Genomic DNA, 21,106 nt, shown 5'->3' on the forward strand with positions numbered 1-21,106 from the left:
TTACATTATTTATCATGCTTATTACATAATATGAAATCTTGGCTTCATGAACTATATATAACTACGCGATTCCGAAGATCTGGTTAAAACACTAAAACAATAAGGATAAATTTTATTCTGGTTAGTTTTCAGAATATAAAAGGTAGTGAGTGTGTGTGATCAATACTTTAATCTTATATTATAGTAATTAGTAAATGAGTATACTATAATATAAGATTAAAGTATTGATCACACACACTCACTACCACACACACACTACAACACTCACCCTCACACACACACCCTCTTACACTCAACTCCACATTTGTTAAATAATTACGTTTTTTCCTATTCTAATGACGATGTGTTCCTATAAAATTCAACATAAATTTATACCGTTTCTGAGATCCAAGACACAGGCAACAGCCTAGTTTGGATCTCCAGTAATACTGTAATGTTCTACACTTATGGTTAATAAAGATTTTTATTATTATTTTTTTGAAATTTCACCAATGATATGATATAAGTACTTAAATAAAAAAATCCAAAAACTTGGTTATTTGGATTTTTCCATTTCGTGCAATGACCCGATGGTCATTTCCATTCTTGTAGGTGTCACATAAAGATAAAATAAAACAAAAAGTAATCCCAACAACTTTAATAGTCACCAAAATATGGAATGTTAAGTAAGACTACAAATCTGAAAATAATCTATTTGACTAGATCACAAACTAGAGTAGATTAGACTACATGAGATCATTATTAATACAGCAATATTAGGTCCTTATTCATTAACTTTATTCGTATTCATTCGTGTTTGTCAAAGCAACATTAGAATAATTAAACAGACTAGAATAAATGAACATAACAACACCTTTAATTTGGCACAGTAGCAGAACTGTTCCTTGAAATACAATAGGTACCTTACGTTAATATTACGTCTCGATAAAACGAATAAGAAAAATACACTGGACTATCATTACGATATATTGCACTTACATATTTAATCATAATTAAATACTTATACCTAATTAGAACAAAGATATATGTATAAAAAATAAATAAACTATTTTTAAAACCAATAATTAAATGTGATATAACATTTTTGGATGGCATTTACATTAAAAAACTTATTACTAATGAAAATGTAATTGGAAGTTATCCATTTTAATTTTTAAATACTTATTAGAAAATGTTTATATCCTAATTGTATGAGATATGAAGTTAATCCTTATTGAAATATTCACAAAAAGTTTGTTTTATTCAGTAAAAGCTTTCGTTATGAGCACAGAACAGTAAAGTAGATAGAAGTGTGATGTGGGCGTGGCCCACGTGTCAATGATAAGTTTAGATCACCTTACTTGCTCTCAGTTGTGCGCAGAAAAATATTCGAGTCGGTTGTCAGCTGTCAAACCTTTTTTCCATATTTATTCATTAATTAGGACGTGTTGTTCGGTATAGAGTGCAAAAATGATAGCAGACGAAATAATATCAGCAATGAAGGCATTTCATACCGTCGGTAAGTCTTATTTTAATTTATTTTAATTATATTTTATGTTATAACTTCGCTTGTCGTAATTTGTCAAAATTGTATACAAATATCTAGTCAAAATGAACCTTAATCCATAAGAAATTAGTACTATTATAGATTGAACAGCAAACAAGACTTTCTGGAATATTATTGCAATAAACAAACGAATGTCGCTTTAGTGATGCTTGTGGTGCATATCGACAGTATCGATACTTTAGAAAAGACAAACATTATAAATATTAAATTTTATTTTATTTTTCCTTAGCTTTCATTTGTCTAATTTATTTATAGATTTCCCAAAGAGGCTAATTTAAAAGAGAAATGGATAAATGCAACGTGACGAGTTAACTGGATGCCGAACAGTACTAAGCGGTCTAACAAAGGCCACCGATACATCAAACCTACAGCAGTTCCAAGATTTAAAATAATGCATATTTTCTGTTTGTATTTTGTAAATATAGATTTATACTATTCTATTCCGTTTTTTATTTAATAATAATAATATAAAAAGACGTACTTAGTAGTAATAAACATACTCCAAAATGTGACGCATTATACTATACTCATATAAAAGAAAGAAAAAAAATACACAAAAAATATTTATTTGTGAATTATCGATAACAAGGCTGACATCCCTCAGAGCATAGCATCAGATAAATATCAAGTTAATGTCATTAATGTTGAGTGACACAAATTTCAACCTTATCTCTATGTGTTGCGTTTCAAATTTATATCTATCGAAAACTAACGCCCTCTGTTGTGGAGTAGCTGAATGTTTTCGAATTTGGAATTTCTGTGCAATGAGAAACAAAACAGCTAATATACCTAGGGATGTTATACTAAAATAAACCGTAACATCGTGTGTTAGGGTACATATTGAAATGCTGAATTTATAACCTAAGTCAGTTTTTACTCAAATTAAGCTGTCCAATCAAAGGCATAGTTTACTTGTAGTGTACTGTATAACTATCGGTTTAAATGTGTGGGTTTGGCGACACTGGTTTTCATACTAATTAGACATTACAGCACTTCTATATGTTTTTACTGTTCTGTGGTTATGAGATAGGTAGCCGTATTAATTTATGTAAAGTACTTCTAAGGGCATCTTTTCACTATGCGGTTAGCCGCAATGCGGTCAGTCGTCTGTATGCGGTTGCGCTTGCGGCTAGCCGGTCGGCGGGTAAGCCAAACCGAAAGGTGCGGTTTTAAAGACAAACGTAGTCGAGTCGACGTTCGCGTATTATGCTGATAACTATGGATTGCTGTTCAGTAAAATTTATAATTAATGAGATTCAAAATAGCCCAGCAATCTAAACTAAAATCCAGAGAATAGGCACGCGGATAAAAACTTACGATCAACAGGTAGTTGAAAGTGAGTGGAGATTAATGGAGTTGATTTTTCACTGGATATAAAATAGAAACGAGTTTCATATTGGAAATCTATATATATATAAAACTCAAAGGTGACTAATATACTGATCTATCAACGCACAGCCTAAACCACTGGACATATCGGGCTGAATTTTGGCATGGAGGTAGATGTTAGGACGTAGGCATCCGCTAAGAAAGGATTTCCCAAAATTCTTGCGGGAACGGGGAAAAACGGGGATGCACTAGTAATAAGTCGATCCAACAGCATAATATCATTTCGCCTTTTAACCGCACTTTCCTGTTAGGGTTCGCGGCTATCTGCAACCCGGCTAGCCGCATAGTGCAGAGGTGCCCTAAGGAGTTTACTTTGAACTTAATTAATTTTTCCTACATCAAAGTAACACAGTTACAAGTTACAGTTTAGTACGCTTTTTTAATCGAATGATTGATATGCATAATACCTACTTAATTTCGTTTTATTAAATATTAAAACTCTACTAGCAATACTTATTATCTATTATTTAACGTAGTTTCAACATGTGCGAGAAAATAAACATATCCAAATGATTCGTGTAAAATTACACAAGGCTGCTGCTCGCCAGTTCTCTTCGCTTGAACTTGGCATGACACGCTGACATAATTTAATATCAAATATTTAATTGAGCATATTTCCTGAGCTTTATGACTAGTTTTTACACTTTAAGACGGCATGAATATCGTTGAAGACTTTGTAGCAAAATATTTGACGAACATAGCTATTACATAGTTACTTACTTCATTTTAATGAAACTAAATTCCTAATAAATAAAATAAATAAATTTATTCCTCAACACAATTAAATAATCTATTAATAAAAATGTATGCTGGAAGTATTTCTATTACTCATACTCGAACAATTTAGGCAACATGTAACTTTTTTCCAAAATTTGGCACATGATAATAAAAGAATATAAATAAGAGATCCAAGTTTTTATATTGACAGTATAGTATCAATATGTTCATTGTACAGAGACAAGTAAGTCCCTTTAAGTCTTAGGTATATTATTTAGTGCGATAAAACACTTGAGAGAAATAAAGATATATAAAAATACATCGAGTACCTTTAAGATCATAATGCTTACTTCAAAAATCTACATTACATTTTAACAATATTGGAGAGGGGAATGCATTAAATTATTATCATCAGTGCTATAGTCAAACGTCAACATACAGACACTTTCCGATATGACTAGATTTTTTAGATTTGAATAAAGCCTTTTATTTGGCCATACATCGAAATAAATGCCAAAAATTATAACATGCATTAAAAGGAGTCTCGAGATTTGACTATAACAAAAAAGGAGGGTGTAGTGTAATGAATGGATAGCACGGTAACAATAGATAGATCATAGATGACGTTGTGGCGGTTTATAAAAATGATTTTTGTGTTTTATAAATGTCCCTCGATTTTCGAAAAACTCGATATTTTAGAAAATTACACCTTTACTACTTTTGTTTTATTGTCTGATGGTATGACTCCAAATGAAGGATATTTTTTCAAACTTTTTTGGCATAGCATACCTGGATGGATGCACTATCGAATAATAAACCATAATTAGGAGGGGCGTAAACGTATATATTTTTTTAACAAAGAGAGAAATAAAATTTTATGTTTTCCTTATTTTCGTTTCTAAGTTTATACGAGGTTTAAAAAAATTATGGTCACCCGTGGGCCGTGAGCCAAAAGGCAATACCCCAACGCAATATCTCCAGTTACCAGGTTATCCACTCATTACGCCACAGCCTGTATAAAGACGTTGGACGTTAACTCGAAGCGATTTGATTTACACCACACTGAAAATAAAATAAATTAAGAGTTAAATACTTAACAATTTAAGCGCTCATATAATAATATATCCCAAGGACAGAATAACGAGGAGGGAAAAAGACATTGGTGAATATGTATTATTAGGGGGAATAAACATAACATAACAATAAACCTAATTGACCCATATTTTTATTTTTTTATTTTTCATTTATTTTCCTCAAGAGGACTGGTGTTTGCGATAGGCCGTAGCCTGTAGCCATATGAAAACTAGTTAACCAAACAATATAACATCTACTATTTATTTTAAAAACTTACGTAACCTATTGTTACAGACGACGGCACTTATAAAGTCAACGATACATATCTTTATACTTATTAGATATTTAACCTTTTAGCAACACTACTAACTAAATTAAAAACATGTACCTACATAGTTAGGTTGAACTTGGTTGGTTTAAACCATGACACCTGGTGCCAAAATCTAAAATAGGTATATATTTTGCAGTGGCTTTCGATGAAACTAAAAAAAATTACTGCTCAGAATAATTAATATTAGTTCAAAATAATAATTGTCGAGACTATTTTAGGTGTTTGTCACATGCGTGAGTAGCATTCATTCATTTTTTTAAATATTACTTACATTTTGGCAGATTTCTTGGTTTGTTTGTATATGGAGCCTTTAGCTAGTCCCATGGGTCCTTTAGCGGCGCTGGAAGGTCCCCGAGCTGCTGATATGAGCTTTTTACGCGAGTCCGGCCCTTCAGCTTTTACTGTTTGGCCGACACGCAGTTGCGGGTTCGGTCCATTCCAGGTCATGTAATCCTCCCTAGAGATTTTTTAAAACGCTTAATTTTGTTGAATAGTTGTGTTATTGCAGTAACAGAATTAGAATTTTCTAAAATTTGTACAAGATACCAAATATTTGTGATTACAGGTTCAAAATATAAAATGAGTGTGAAATTGTATGACGTGAACATAATATATTGTGGTTAATATATTATTTCAATATATCGATATTAAGTATACCTACGATACTTACAGTAAAAGATTGTCCTTTGGACCTTGACGAAGGGACGGATTGGGTCCATTGTTAGGTACCGAATATTCAGATTTATATTTCGGTTCAATTTTCGTACTTGACTTAAGGATTGGCCTGTAAAATTAAATATGTATAAAAGGAGATTAATTTCAAGGTTTTAATGCAATAAATTATTATACTACGTCACATCTATACAAACAACATTTAAAAAAGAACACAGAAAACCATGCCATTAGAAGCTAGTCTTACACACACGCTAATTTATATTTAGTTTTAAGAATTACATATTATGTTACGCAAAATTAACGTTTACTAAGGCTAAAATAATAAAATGACTATGAAAATGATAGCTATGAATTTTAAAATATAAATTTTCACTTCAAACAACCATATGATTATTTTTACCTTTTTATCTGAAACAGAAAATGATCAATTTATGTGTTACGACACAACGTCAGTTACGTTGTATCGAATGTGTCTCCTCTAAAGTGTAAGCTCAAATTCGCACTCATTTGTTCAATTAGACTTATTTAGTACCAAAAAAGAGGTTGCAGGAAATTCTAGATAAAGTTAGTAAATAGTAACTAAACATACAAATATATTAAAAAGAATTTATCACTTTTATTGTCTCCTACCAAATAGCAATCCAACACAGGAACATAGGAGTAGCCAAGGTTACTTAAATATATTAACATGGAGCGAATGTAAATAAAAATAAAACAAATAAAGAAGCGGTAATTTCAAAACACAATACACAATAAATAATTGTAAGTTTTGTTACGTTACATTGAATCTATTACGAATGTAATCGATAGACATCGATTGATGGAGAGGTACCTATGAAAACAGCAGGTATCTCGCTTGAACACACGACAAATGAAAAATTGGTCAAAAAAAAATTAATGTCAGGCAGTATTCGTGCACGTGTGTTGAATATCGGATATGTATGAATTTATATCCGATATTACATGATATCGTCGTGTGTACAAGTCTAACAAATAGGCGGGTTCACACAGAGCGAGCAACCACGCGAGGAAATTGTTGCTCGAAACATCACGGAGAATGCGTCTCGGCCGAATGGAATGGCACATAGACAAAGTTGCTTCGTGCAGCAATCGCTTCGCAACGCTACTAGGATCCGTCGAATAGCGTAAGGCGCCTGTTACACAGAAAGTATTTATCGTGATTCATAAGTTCAGTATTTATTGATAGATGAGAATATGGAAGAAATCTAGAAATGCATTATTAATAATATTGACATTCTGTCACACGTTCAATAAATACATGATACACGGCTATTTACCACAATAAATACTCTACGTGTAACGGACACCTGCAACACAGCAGGGTTTAGCATAGCATGCAAGCGAACATACTTCAGATGCTCGGCCCAAGTCTTGATGCGGCGCGCTACGGGCGGCGCGGGCGGCGAGCGCGGCGCCGGCTCGGCCGCGTGCGAGCACACACTGCCCGTACGGAATGTATGAGAGGGGGCGATGGGTTACCACGCTTATGATAACATTACCACAGAATACCCAACTTAGGCTCGATTGCACCGTGTTTTAGTTATAGTTAAGGTTAATGTTAAATTTGACTTTAACAGTGACTGCGAAATGTGTTGCACCAACTTATTTTTAAACATAGTTAAAGTTAGCAGAGTTGCAAATAACATCTTATTTTATATTTGACGCTTCTTACAGTTATTTAACATTAAGAATAGCCACCGATGAGGCGATGAAACGCGAATGGTTATGGTTAGTGTTAAAATTAAGACGTCATCTATAAAATTGTCAATCTCATATTTTCCCTAAGCGTTACTTCAACATGTTTGCTATTGCTAAAGTAACATGGTGGAACCCAGCCTTAGTCACTTATTAGTTATAACTATAAGTGTTGTTATCGTATCCTAATGTCCACCGACATCGAGTATAGTAATTGATTGATTAATAAATTTTATACCCTCAGAAAAAAATTAAAATATTTTTATATAAAAATGTAATGTATCATAAACGTTGAATGATCATGTTAGTTGCACATTTCGCAATAGTACCAATTAAAAAGTTAAAATAAATAAAAATTCTGACTTCTAAATTCTCACTTACGCTACAATAGTATAAGAAAAATTAAATATGTAATTGAATAAATTTATATATGGACCGAAGCGAGTATCTGATTCTGTTTGAAGAATTAAGTGTGAATAAAAATCAGCTTATTGTGAGACATTACATAGATAGATTGATTATAGTTGGCGTACAACAAAATGCAATTAAAATTTGATGCACATTATATGCAGAAAAGAAACCTCATTTAAGTTCAATATGTATTTCTTTTTTTTAATAAGATTGCCGCCAAGCCGTCAGATTTTTTATTTATATAATGTTGTATTTGAGGTATTATTTGAATAAAATTTTATTTAAAGCGATGAATGTACAGCTGTGCGTATGAGAAGCTAAGAAGCATTTGTAAATTGTAATTATTATAGAGTCAATTAATATTCTATTAGTTATATTATATAGATAAATATAAGTAGTGTTACAGGTATGAAAGAAAGTATTATGAGGAGGTACTATTACGTATAGTTTAACGAAATAGGGTTTAAAACATTAACATTAAAATATTTAAATGAATTACCCTTTGGTGTCTTTTGTCTCTGGTCGTCTAGAATCTTTTAAGGGAACTGGTTTGACTTTAGGCGCCTGATCCTCTTGAACTACAACATTTAATATTTGTTCTGCTCTATCTTCATTATAATCTACACTCTCCAAAGCAATTTCAACCACTCTTTCTGCAATGTTGTTGTACTTCTTTTGTAATTTAAGTTTCACTGAAAAAACGGAACAGGTCATTAAAACAAACAAATAAAAATAAAAATAGTGTTGTCATAATAATTAAATATATTACACTCATTTTTCTCCTCTATAGTCTTGATAACAGGAACAGTTTTCTTCACTGGTTGAGGGGTTTCTTTCTCTTTTTTCTTTGGGCCTATTATTGTCTCCTTCTTGTTAAATCCCATAGTGATAAGCTCTTCGCTTGCCATTTGCACATTATTGTCTTTATTTGCTAGCACATCTAAAATCAGTGTTTCTTCTGCCTTTGGAAATACACTCTTGAGATATCTAAAATGATTCACACATTTAGTAAACAATATTTCTAATGCATACATATTTTAAAAAACAATAAATTAACAATGGGAAGGTAATTGGATACTTGCTTTAGTTTCATTTTGGGTGACTGATGCCTGGCATGTTGGCCATCCACAGATTTATTTGTTCCGTAATAACTAGACGCCCCGGACGCTGGACGCAGTAAGAGTGGGGAACCTTCAATAAACAATGACTTCATTAATAGCAATTGTTATTTAATTTTCTAATGTATCAATGTATTCATGAAAAAGTAAACTTGTAATGTGGATGGCGTCCCATATTAGTGCCGTGAATAAGTTTTTGTATTCTAAATTTGACATTATCGTAAGAATAAAATGTATAATAAAATCATTGTTATTAATACCTTGCGGTGTCAATGTGAACGGTGTATGACACGAGCCATGAAGCGATCCGGACACTCCTTTGGCAAGTTGTAGCGCGGAGTACACCCCAACCGCACCTTTGTGGAGTCGAGCGGCTGACGGTGAAGCAGTGAGCGGTCCCGGCGTTGTTATTGGATGCTTCTCCACTTGTAACGCACTTATCACTACTGCTTCACGGTTGTAGTACCTGAGGATATGCGTAACATGATATATATATTATTTTGTTATTAAAACTAACTCTGCACTGAAATATTTAATTATATTTACTTACTTTTTTAACAATATCTTGATGTGGGTTTCACTAACTGTCGGAAACATGGCACTTATTTTGGCTACTAAAGCGTCAGTATCTGAGTTTAGTGTTAGAGAGTCCTGAAATTTTTCATTCAAGTGGGAGACTCGTCCTGGCAGCGGACTGCCTCTCGGTGTAAGACATAGTGCTCTGCCCAAGATAGGGCTTTCGTTAGGTGTCCCGTATGCTCTGGGATCCTATAAATATATAATTTGAAGTAGACACGAAAATACAATAACATTTATATATACAGTTCGTAAAGATGAAGCCAACTTACAAGGTGTGCTTTAAGCCCTTTCGGATGAAACATCTTAGGGCTAGGTTGCGCTTGAAATGCGTGTTGTAGACGGACAGGAGAAGGATATGGGTGTACATGGTATGGAGATCCATGTGCTGACTGTGATATCCAAATGTACAGACATAGATGAACAAACCACACTGTAAACAAGTGCTATACGTGTCACACATTATATAAATATATAATAGTAATTATATTAATACAGTAATGAATAACATTAGATTCCTACATGATACAGTTAAAGAAATTGCTGATAAATTAACAATTAAAAGAATGACATATAATTAACAGTTACCAGTTCCCATCAGCTTCCCATAAGCAGACTTTTTAATTTGAATTAAATTGTCCTGATTTTATGAAAAAAGAACACTAAGATATTTACAAAACTTGCAGAAATTTTCAACTAAAATTATGTTAGCACAATCTCTCTTTTTGCCTATTATGATACTTGCTAATCAGATCTTACAAATTAAACTAGAAAGCTCTTAAATAACATGTACCTAAGAAATTCTTTCAGAAAGAAATTACTAGTCTAAAAAATAATAGTTAATAAGTCAATTCAAACCAGATCTTCCTGAGATTAGCACAAGCAACAAAACAAATTCTTAACCTTATGTAAATTAGATAAAACGTGAATATAAATTGTATAATATACAAATTTAATTTAGATAATACACATATCTTTTAATCCATGCAATTCAACTAAAGTTTGGTTTATTCATGGTTCTTTGCAAAATAGGTGCTCATTGATTTGCAGAAACATGCCCATATTATTACTTAAAAACACACAAGAAAAGCTGGGTTAGACTTGTACATTGTACAATTAATATTATTCCACTTGCACTGAAGTAATTGCTATGGATTTAAAAGTGTCATTCCAGTAACAGATTACATACATCTAATATTCTAATATCTAATATTCTAATATGATATATTATAAAGGCGAAAGTTTGTAAGGATGTATGGATGTATGGATGTTTGTTACTCTTTCACGTAAAAACTACTGAACCGATTATGTACAATGAAATTTAGCACACATATAGAGGGTAACTTGGATTAACACATAGGATAGTTTTTATCCCGGAAATCCCACGGGAACGGGAACTATGCAGGTTTTCCTTTGCAAACGCGGGCGAAGCTGCTGGCGGAAATCTAGTTTTTTAATAGATCTGTTCACCAGACTTTGACAACAATGCATCAATGGAAATTTTTTTTTGCAAACCTGGTCTGTTACTCAACAACAAGTATACTGCCTAAAAAATTAGCAATGACAAAATAAATTTGACAAAATAACCATGTTCATATTACAGTAGAACACCAATATAATGGGCCCGGGGTCGATTCAAATGATTGAAAATTCTGATAATCAGAATTAAAGAAAATCGAAATCTAACACAAATAACAAACTTTTTAAGTTTTACAAAAAAGGTTCTACAATACTAGATACAATAATTATACAGAGTAACCAAAAAAAAACATAACATTTGAAATAAATCTGTATACCAACTTGTTATAACAAGACAAAACAAAAATGTATTAGTTTTAGTTTAGTTTTTTTTTATTATGCTTAGGATTGATTCATAGTTGGCATTCCGTTAAACACACACACATAAATGTTTATATATTATATTGAACACAATATTAGAAAAGCGGTGCAATTGTGGGTGCTACTAGCCTCTAGGCTCTAGATCACTCAGTATAATTATTACAATATCTGTACAATACAAATTATTAGCAATGAGCATAGTGAGGCAGGCAATATTAAGTAGTAATAGAATAATTTTGTTGAAACAAAACAATTGAATGATTTTTTGCCATAAATTTATTTATAGAACATCTTGTAGCTAACTATAACATCGACATATAAAAGCAAATGCTATAAAATGCACATGCCTGAGAAATTTTATTATTAGTACGTAAAATTATCTGATAAGTGTTCTTTATGTTCAGTCACCAAGCAATCTGAATGAGATGTAATAATTATTTTGAATTTTCTTCTTCAACTTGAAATCTTTCCCATAGGATGATTTTCTTGTCAAGTTATTTAGAAAAAGCTTTGTAAGTATTGGAGACAATTGTTTCATAACTATATTATATTTTAATCGCCAAATATGTACTTAATTGAATATTTTTAGTTATGAAGTTGCATAGCAAAAAAATATTTAATTCAATAATATATAAACGAGAATTCAAGATTGTTTTTTTTTTAAACCGTGTTTACAATTCTATTATAATTTACCTGTGGATGTATACAGTCCAAAGTAATGTGATGTGCAGCATTTTGCATAGCTTTATGTTTTGTGCGTAATTCCTCCATTTTTTGGACTTTTCGGATATACAAAATTAAAAAACAAGGTAGTTATAACTTAGAAACCGATCAATAGAATTTACACCAAGTGCCAACGTAAACTTGGAGTCACAGACAGATTAATACTATTTGGATTTTCTGTCAGATGACAGATCTACGTGTGTCAATAATCAAAATACGTTAAGAAAATACGTATTGCCGACAAAAAAAAATAGATTTTCTAAAAATTCCTATGTATTCCTACTGTGTATTCCTATTTAGAATGATTAAATATAAAAGGGACAGTAATATTATTTAGGATTAAAAACTTATTGATCTATTACTCATTAGACATGAGCACTATTAAAATAATTGAAACACATACTTACATATATAATTTTTTATAATACAATAAAATTAATTTTTGCGTCTTTGTGGATCTACCACAGCCTCACAGGGATCTATACTCTACAGTCCATAATCCATAGTAAAGCGTCGTATTCACGGTCCATCTTGACGTACGTCCCGCCAAGGTCATACACGATGCACGACGCAAAACGACAGTGAATAGTGTTGACGTACGTCAATAATTATTATTATTAGCTTGCTGGATGTGCACGACCAACTTTTCATCCAGCGAGCACCCCCACCACCGCGAACGTCCGCGTCGTGCAGATGGACAGTGAATAGCGCGGACGTACAGCAGATCAGTGTTGCCAACAGAAATTAATGTAAATACTTGGAAACGTGGCCTATTGATATGATTTTTTTGTGATAACTTAGTGAGTACATGAGCAAGCAAGAAACGGTTATTTTATATTTTTATGTACACAGGAAATCCCAATTATCATTACTTTTGGATCAACCTTGTAAACATGGACAGTTTATATTCAGTTGTTATTTTTTAAAAGAACTCCAAGGCGAATTGTTGACTAACACAGATTTCATGCAAAAGTCCACTGCAGAAAAATGGAAATTTATTTAAAAAAAATATCTTGACGAATTTGTTTGTTTAAAAAAAAATGATTAGCTATATACTCTCTGTTCCCGCCACTTCAGCATTTACTGAAAGAGTCTTTTCGGTCATGAATGTGAAGTGGCGGGAAGAGAGAAACCGAGCTTCATTAAAAATTAATTAAAAATGAGCTTTTGAAATATATAAATTTAGATTTGGAATGTTTGGATTCATATAATTCATTTAAAAATAATGAAAAATTCTTAGGTACTGCAAAAAGTACAAAAAAATAGATTTTTAAAAATATTTATTTACTCTTTATTTACCTCCTTTAAAATCAGATATACTCTATATCTTCAAATAAAAGTTGGCAACCAAAGCATGGCTAGATGCTTGATGCGCGCACGATCGTCAGTAGGATACATCCAGCACCGCGGCCTTGAGCCGACGTATGTCGGGGATGGACCGTGAATAAGACGCTTAAGTCATATATTATGAATAAACTTCATTAAAGTTAAAACCTGAATGTTAACTAATTATACTTTAAATTTTACAAACAAAACAAAAATAATATTAATTGATTCTCTTTTTATAACATGTATACCACGTATACAGTAGCAGGGAGTTTACCGACTCCTTTCGACCCGATTTTGACCCACGTAAAACCGATGGATTAAATTTTGTATGCTGATCAAGGACCGGTGACAATACAATATTAGTTATTGGTCTTTTGTGTTATTTTGATGCAAAGATGTTAAAAACTAGACCATCTAGAGTCTAGACCACACTAGACCTAGGTATTTAGTATTTAAACCGTCTAAGTTGGGTCGGACTCGGACATCATTCATTCAGTATATTACTTACTCTGTGATTTATAGTCTGTGCATCATTTTAGAAATGTCATTCCTTTGGCTTGGCATTGATCAGTGATCTGTGATCAATAGTCAAATGTCAATAGACACTAAACAAATACCTATTTTAGTAATCAATACCACACAATACCTCTCAATCCGAAAAAAATATAACAATGAAAAGTTTAGAATGTGTTCCTAACTGAAATTTATATAAATTGTCTGAGGAATTCGCCCTTGTCTAATCTGTTTTACGTTAAATTTTTTAGTGATTACATATACATTTTAGTTGATTTCCTTCTAGAATCTCTTAAACTTGTCATAATTAGCTGAATTGAATTCCTGGAAATCAGTATTAAAGATACCCTTACTAAATTCTTTCTGTTTATGGCCACTTGTAATATAGATTATTTCATTACATATTAAAAAATAAATATATTTGCGGATTCATAATAAAACAATAAAAAAGACCTAAGATGGATATACCATTTCCAGCTTTAAGGCCTCTCCTAACATTTGCAGACTGGTTTAATGCAGATAATCCTTGTGATGAGGATGCAGAATTAACTAAGCTAGAACAAGCACATCGTCGATGGGTATGATTGTCTAGTATCTGCTTCTATTATTGGTTACATTTTTATTAGAGATCATTCACTATATATACATGTTAGTTAATGCAACATTGGAATGAAATTCGTAGCAGTTTCTTTTAAGCTTCCTATTTATATTTTTCCTTTGTAGAGTGAAAGCTGTAATATGAATTACTCTTCCAATAAGATATATGTTTTTTAGTAATAAGATGAATTTGTAAAGTTCAACTTACTGCGATACATTCTTATGAAAATATAAGTAAAACATAAAATTGTCCAGCATTCACTCTACATACATAGTAGTTGAATAATTCACATTTCTATTAAATTAAACTATATTTAGATGATTCATGTTATTTCTATTCATTTTTTTTCTTTTTTACATTCTGCATCCTCTTCATTTTATTGTAAGAATCTTGATGCACTAGTAAATTATATTAATGTCTCAGCATGTAATGTAGTTTTGTATGCATATTATTACACAATGTGTTTGTGTATGTTTATGTAAATTTGCAAAGCCTTGTATTTCTTTATTTGGTTAAGACATTTTTTGACCCTGATTATATATCTAGTTTTATAGTTGTATCTTGTATGTATCAAGTCAAAGTGTTATCATTGATTGGAGGATCATAAAATTCTAAACTAAATAAAAAAGTGTTGAAATTTGTATTTCGTCAATGTAAAAATCATGATGATTGTTAGTGTAAGCAGTGAGGCAATTTGATATTCAACTTTATTGTAATATCAACAAAATTAGTTATGAGTAGGGTTACTTTATCATTATGGTTTTATTTTTATATAAAAATATGTATTTTAGTATTGAGTGTGAGATTTTATTAAGGATTATTAATAAAATTGGATTACTTCTGTATTTGGTTTGTGAAAAAATGTTGCTTTAATTTAATTGTATAATTAATTTAAATTAAATTCAACTGTAATAATGTTAAACCTATTATTTTGATTACAATGTACTATCTTATATTGCTGTTTATTTCTGTTCTTTCGGAAAATTTGGGTTGTCTCTTGCTCTCTATAAAATGATCAGAATAATTTTTCTTCGTTCTTTGATGTTTGATTATGATATGATAGTTAATTGAAACTATTTTCAAGAACTGTTGTGTAAAAAAACATTACCTTTAAATATATCATCATCTTGATATAATTATTTAAGCCATGTTTTTCAGTGGTGACTAAACTCATAATTCATAGTATCAATTTATGTATGTATGGGAATTCCTGATAAAATTTTGTAAAAAGGAAATAATAATTCTATTATCTTTATGGTTATAAAGCAAACTATAATTTTTAATAACTGCATGTGTCTTGTAACAGGGTTTTAATTGCCATAAACATTCCCTAACATTCTTTTAGATTTATGTTCAAAATTATAAAAGTATTTTATATAGGTGCCTTTTAATGGAACATACAATGACAATATAAAAAACATCTTTGGGCACATACTAGGTACACTTGTATCTATAGACATATAAATTTGTCAATGTTCCCTAATTCCTGATATGCAACATAAACGGTAAGTGCAAGTTCCTGATTTATTATTGATTTTCTTTAACAATTCCCTAATATACACTTGATGTAATTTGAAATTTGTTAATATTTTAATTAACAAGAACCTAAAAGTGGGAAGTGAACCTGACGCGATTATTTAAACAATAGTATTAACCTACCTATATGTTCAATTTATATTTTATGTCAAGCTTTGGGAATGGCTTTTGTCCATTATTGCCCCTTATAATATTTTTGTTTTAGTGTAGTTATATCTAGATTATTAATTATAGTAGTGTTGAAGCTTATTGTAATCATAACAAGGTGTTTGAAAAAAAAATGAATTCTCTCACAACTTGTATAAGGTATAGGTCTACCAGAATCTGATGGCATATTTATATGAAATAAAAGATTTTCATGTGGCAACTTATTTGACAACTATCAAATTGGTTGTCAAATTATTTGTCTTTTTTGCAGTTGATAAATAATTTTTAGGATTTTGTCTAAAAAATCTTCGAAAATGTCGAAAAAGCCGCTGCGATCACAAGCAAGAGGTGTTGTTTATAATGTGTATAGAAAAATATTTGATGAAGAAGGGTCAAACACATCACAATTTTCAATTTAGAAGATTTTATTGGTAAATTGGACTTACCCGCTTTGATACTTTCAATTAAAAATATTATATGTAGGTAACTATAATATAAACAATATTATAGTTACCTACATTTCAGTTGATTGGAATATAATTTATGAAAACTTATTACAGGAGTTTCCAATACGGCTATTCGTCAAGTCCAAGCTGTCCAAGTCAATTTTATAATATGTGTATCTGTTAATACTTACGAAAATAAACGTAGTTTTATATGGTTTTATTTTATTATTATTTAATTTTATAAAAAATTATAAGCAGTCTAGTTTTCTATCGATATAACATCGATATTTTCACATGGCATAATGATAATGAACATACAAATATAGGTAATAGGTATGTATAAATTAATAATATGTATTACCTGTATAAAAGTAATATGTATATTATACATGTAAGTATGTACCTACATAATATTATAGTCTGTCCACTATAAGAATTGCTTTTTGACAGCTCGACGGGTGATACCAGAAGTGATGTTCAAAAGATTATCGATTGTGATACCATTTCAATTATAAATTAAAAATATTATCATAAATCGAATCAGGTACGTAAATAATAATTACAACGTAAACGTACTAATAAGATATGTAATAATAAGACCACATATCTATGCATTGTATGTTAAAACTAAACTAAACTAATATTTTATTATTTATTGGTTTCTATCTTACAATTTGGTTGTCTTTACGTTTAAATTATATAACATAATAGAAGAGTTTTTCTGCATCGGATATATTTTACAGAGTATTTCTATCGATTATTATAATCTATCGACCCATCATTGAATAATTCTGTGTAGACATCACTAAGTGGGCGGGACCTGTCCATGAAGAATGATAATTATTTGTATGACATTTTAACATAGACAATACAATCCTTCATAGGCGTGAAGCTGTCAAAAAGCAAATAATATAATGGACAGAGTATAAGTGGATATCTCATTATTAAGTACAGTATTGTCCACATAAGTAATAATGTGACTAATGATATTGAGAACAAACTAAAAAATAAGCAGTATCAAGATCGTTCAGTCCATTTTCCCTAGGGTTGCACACTCAATATTTTGATTTCCCTAATTGCCATCAGATTCTGGTTTACCTATAACTTCTAGGTATCTACTGACACTGTTAAAAAGGTATAACGTATTCCATAGTAACTACGGTCGAGAACTATAAAGAATAGGTATTGTAAATTGCTCTGGTATGATCTATCTCTGTCGCTCTTGCATAAAAAAAAACACAAAAATAATATTCTCGTGAACCTCCTGAAAATCCTTTGAACCGTGGTTTTCACGAATGTACTTTCAACACATAGGTACATAGGCTGGCCATAAATATAAACTTTATTTTTTTAGCTAAATTCGTTTACCAAGAGATGTGTGAAACATGCTCCAGTAGAAAAGTCTGATCCAGAACCGATTGATGATGCAGAAACAGATGATGGTGGTATTTATAGCCCGGTCTATTTACACATAAAATAACCAAAATTATTGTAAAAGAATAAATCGCGATACTTATCTCAGGAATGGAAACTGTAGAAAAAAATCTTGAAGACAATTTTTGCAGCGAAAGATATAAGGTTACCTACTAAGATATATAGGTTTTTTTTACCGTTTTCGAGAAAAATCCTAAATGTTCTGCTCTCCACCTCTCCGGGAATTTTGGTTATTTCAAATGTCTAAATTGACCGGGCCTATTTTTTATAATATAAAAAATAGATTTTCAAAAAAACTGTAATTTTCATGATACTACTATTATTATAAATGCGAATGTTTGTAAGTATGTACCTATATGAATGTTTGTTACTCTTTCACGCAAAAAACTGCTGAATCGTTTTTCATGAAATTTGGCAAACATATACTTAGAGGGTGACTTGGATTATCACATAGGATAGTATTTTTCCCTGAAATCCCCCAGGAGCGAACTTAGCAAGATTTTCGTTGAAAACGCGGGTAAAGCCGCGGGCGTGAGCGGGCGTTTGCTTGGTAAAGTTCCCCAAAAATCGGCTCAACCGTTTTGGACGGTAACCTGAATAGATAAAGCTATATTCATTGAAAACGTTAAAGCGCTTCTTGTTCTCTGTCACTCTTCTCCTAATTCCTATAGTGTCAATTCATGAATGTGAGTTTGTCTTTCACGTGACGTCGGTCCAAATGATTGCTATATTTTGTTAGCATAGCCTCTTTTTATTAGCAAAGCAATAAGTAGAAGTTAGTACTTATATTGATTATAATCATTTGCCTCTATGTGAAGGTAATGAAGACGCCGATGAATCGGAAGACTCGCACGACGTTGACGAGGAGGAGCGCATCCCTGCCACAGATTCACCAGAACACAATGAGCAAGAACAGAACAATCTAGATGACGATTTTATTCCCGATGTCGAAGTAGTAGAAGCCAGTCTGTGGCCTTACACCATCTCAGACCCATAAGCTATTTGTAATTATGAAAAGACAAACATAAGCTTATTTACATATCTTCAGATGTTTAAATTATTCGACAGTCAAGTTATTATCATTCGCCCGCACAATTTAAATTGCATCGCAAAGATTTTAATTATTTTGATCCTGTATAAAGTGTAATGCTTTGTGTACTGACCGTGTCCAGGGGTCCTGGATTCGAGTCCCGGTGGAGACGAAGAAAAAAAATGTCTCGGTCTGGCAGGACACAGAAGGCTGATCACCTTCTTGTCCCTAAAGAAAAAAATCGATCAGTGAAACAGATGTATGCATAATACATCTTCCCCTTACCCCACTAGGGGACACGGGATTCACTTTTTTATAAAGTGTGTAATAGATAACACAAGAGATACCGTCAAATGTGGCTACTTGACCTTTACTTGGCAACTTGACCACACCCTCCGTTTAACAACAAAATATCAAATTTGGTAGAATTGAAAGCAAATTGACCTAACGTATCGATGTTGGTAGGTTTTTAAAATATTAATTGGCAACATATTTTAATTTTAAAGCGGTAACGCTGTTGGTTCTCGCAATATAACGTATTGAAGTGTGACTGTGACTAAGGATCTTTTGCCGGTGTCAGTATTATTATGTTTGTAGAGCTTAAACTGCACATCTCAGGTGAGTACAGTTTTGATATGTTGTGTAATAAACCCTAGAGATTGATTTTACAGTGGGAACTATCCAACTTTAGGCTCATCTGTCGAAATATTTGCTTGGGCATTGATGCCTCAGGTTAGGTCAAGTTGCCATTGACCGCTGCGTGGCAACTTGACCTACGCCTAGGGTTGACACAAAAAATAACGTGACTGCATTTTTTCCTTTTTTTATCTGTTTCGAGTTTTGCATAGTAAAATCAATAAATTTGCTGCAAATTTCGGACAATCCAGATACTTATACTCTCTTTGATGACAACGATTTAGCATATTTCTAATGAAAAATAAATGTTTCCTTACCTATTAATAAATACCTATAAGTATTAAGTAATATACATATACATATGTATTAAATTTAGTTTAATAAATAAATAGTTCATTAAAATTTGTGTCTTGTTTGTGACAACCCTATCCGACATGTAATGCTTTGTATGAAATCATTACAAATCCCGTGGCAACTTGACCAGGTAGCCAGAGCCTAACAGTTTATTGTAAAGCTTCGGGCTGCAATATTTAAAAAGTCGAAGAATTAAAAAGTAATAGCAACTTAGCCTAAAACAAGAATGTTAAGCATCTACCTATGAAAACTGATGTGCAAGGTCAAGATACCACATCAGTGTTCAACTTGACCTGTATTACGTTTATTTGTAAATAATGTCAGATTCAATATATTTTAAAGAAATACCTAGTAAAAGTGAATGATGAAATCATTCATGACATGAACAAATCATAAAATGTTAATAAAAGTTTAATATAAATAAGTTAGCTAAGAAAAAGTAAAAAAATGTGGTCAAGTAGCCACATTTGACCGGTAATACAATACTAGATACCGTTAAGATGACAAAACTAAAACATGTTACTGCTGCAGCCTGTAAGCTGGTATGATGGTAGAAGTAGTTGCGAATCTTTAGCATTGCGAAATTTACGCTTATTTTATATTGTGTATTGTGAATTGGAAAGTACATATTATATACATATTTTCCAATTATGTCCGTTTTTAAACATATGAGTCTCGAGCTCTATTTTACAATTGTTTTTTTTTCGTATACCTACTTGTTTATTTGATAAAAATAAGTACGTACAGAATACCTAGAAGAAATTTGATGATATGACGGTTTTAAGAGGCAGTAAATAAATAAATCAATTTAGCTAATATACCACTGGGTAACAATATTTGATACAAGTTAATATATTTTAATACTTTTGTAACATAAATGACATGAAAAAGTCAACAAACAAGTTATTAAATTCTCAAATGCTGATAGATCGTACGGAGTATACTTATTACTTACTAGTATATGGTTA

The 21,106-nt window shown here is 31.5% G+C and overlaps 2 protein-coding genes and 1 long non-coding RNA gene across 6 annotated transcripts; 2 read left to right on the forward strand and 1 right to left on the reverse strand.

Moving 5' to 3' along the window:
- Positions 1-1,259: 1,259 nt before the first annotated feature.
- On the forward strand, positions 1,260-1,986 carry LOC149911108 (uncharacterized). The gene is made up of 2 exons (XR_016456804.1): positions 1,260-1,498; positions 1,802-1,986. It is a non-coding gene; the product is annotated as an uncharacterized LOC149911108 (long non-coding RNA).
- A 579-nt stretch (positions 1,987-2,565) lies between these two features.
- On the reverse strand, positions 2,566-12,260 carry LOC149911109 (uncharacterized). 3 transcript variants are annotated; one of them, XM_090102878.1, is made up of 10 exons: positions 12,086-12,260; positions 9,528-9,745; positions 9,238-9,443; positions 8,942-9,050; positions 8,629-8,846; positions 8,359-8,551; positions 7,104-7,193; positions 5,728-5,841; positions 5,329-5,514; positions 2,566-4,714 (listed from the first exon to the last, which is right to left on the reverse strand). In XM_090102878.1, exons 1-10 carry the CDS (start codon positions 12,161-12,163, stop codon positions 4,705-4,707), a joined length of 1,422 nt encoding a protein of 473 aa, XP_089959004.1. In that variant the 5' UTR covers positions 12,164-12,260; the 3' UTR covers positions 2,566-4,704. The 3 variants fall into 3 exon arrangements, with proteins under 3 accessions (XP_089959004.1, XP_089959013.1, XP_089959021.1); XM_090102887.1 differs by lacking the exon at positions 12,086-12,260 and adding an exon at positions 9,826-9,953; XM_090102895.1 differs by lacking the exon at positions 7,104-7,193.
- A 1,777-nt stretch (positions 12,261-14,037) lies between these two features.
- On the forward strand, positions 14,038-19,488 carry LOC149911110 (uncharacterized). Of its 2 annotated transcripts, none has more exons than XM_090102916.1 (3): positions 14,038-14,535; positions 18,039-18,129; positions 18,937-19,488. In XM_090102916.1, exons 1-3 carry the CDS (start codon positions 14,416-14,418, stop codon positions 19,113-19,115), a joined length of 390 nt encoding a protein of 129 aa, XP_089959042.1. In that variant the 5' UTR covers positions 14,038-14,415; the 3' UTR covers positions 19,116-19,488. The 2 variants fall into 2 exon arrangements, with proteins under 2 accessions (XP_089959042.1, XP_089959049.1); XM_090102923.1 differs by having other exon boundaries at positions 18,039-18,126.
- The last annotated feature ends 1,618 nt before the right edge of the window (positions 19,489-21,106 follow it).

The sequence above is a fragment of the Colias eurytheme genome, chromosome 1 (assembly GCF_061535395.1).
Source record: "Colias eurytheme isolate Ceu_HAF_F1 chromosome 1, ilColEury1 Martin Lab GWU primary, whole genome shotgun sequence".
Taxonomy (NCBI): domain Eukaryota; kingdom Metazoa; phylum Arthropoda; class Insecta; order Lepidoptera; family Pieridae; genus Colias; species Colias eurytheme.

Excerpts from the sequence above, each read along its gene's own strand:
- LOC149911109 (XM_090102878.1), bottom strand. The coding sequence starts at position 12,163 with ATGGAGGAATTACGCACAAAACATAAAGCTATGCAAAATGCTGCACAT. Across the intron at positions 9,746-12,085 it reads TGGACTGTATACATCCACAG|GATCCCAGAGCATACGGGAC; the intron begins GTAAATTATAAT and ends ATATATTTATAG. Across the intron at positions 5,842-7,103 it reads ACTTGGGCCGAGCATCTGAA|GCCAATCCTTAAGTCAAGTA; the intron begins GTATGTTCGCTT and ends TTAATTTTACAG.
- LOC149911110 (XM_090102916.1), top strand. The coding sequence starts at position 14,416 with ATGGATATACCATTTCCAGCTTTAAGGCCTCTCCTAACATTTGCAGAC. Across the intron at positions 14,536-18,038 it reads AACAAGCACATCGTCGATGG|CTAAATTCGTTTACCAAGAG; the intron begins GTATGATTGTCT and ends TTATTTTTTTAG. Across the intron at positions 18,130-18,936 it reads TGCAGAAACAGATGATGGTG|GTAATGAAGACGCCGATGAA; the intron begins GTATTTATAGCC and ends CTCTATGTGAAG.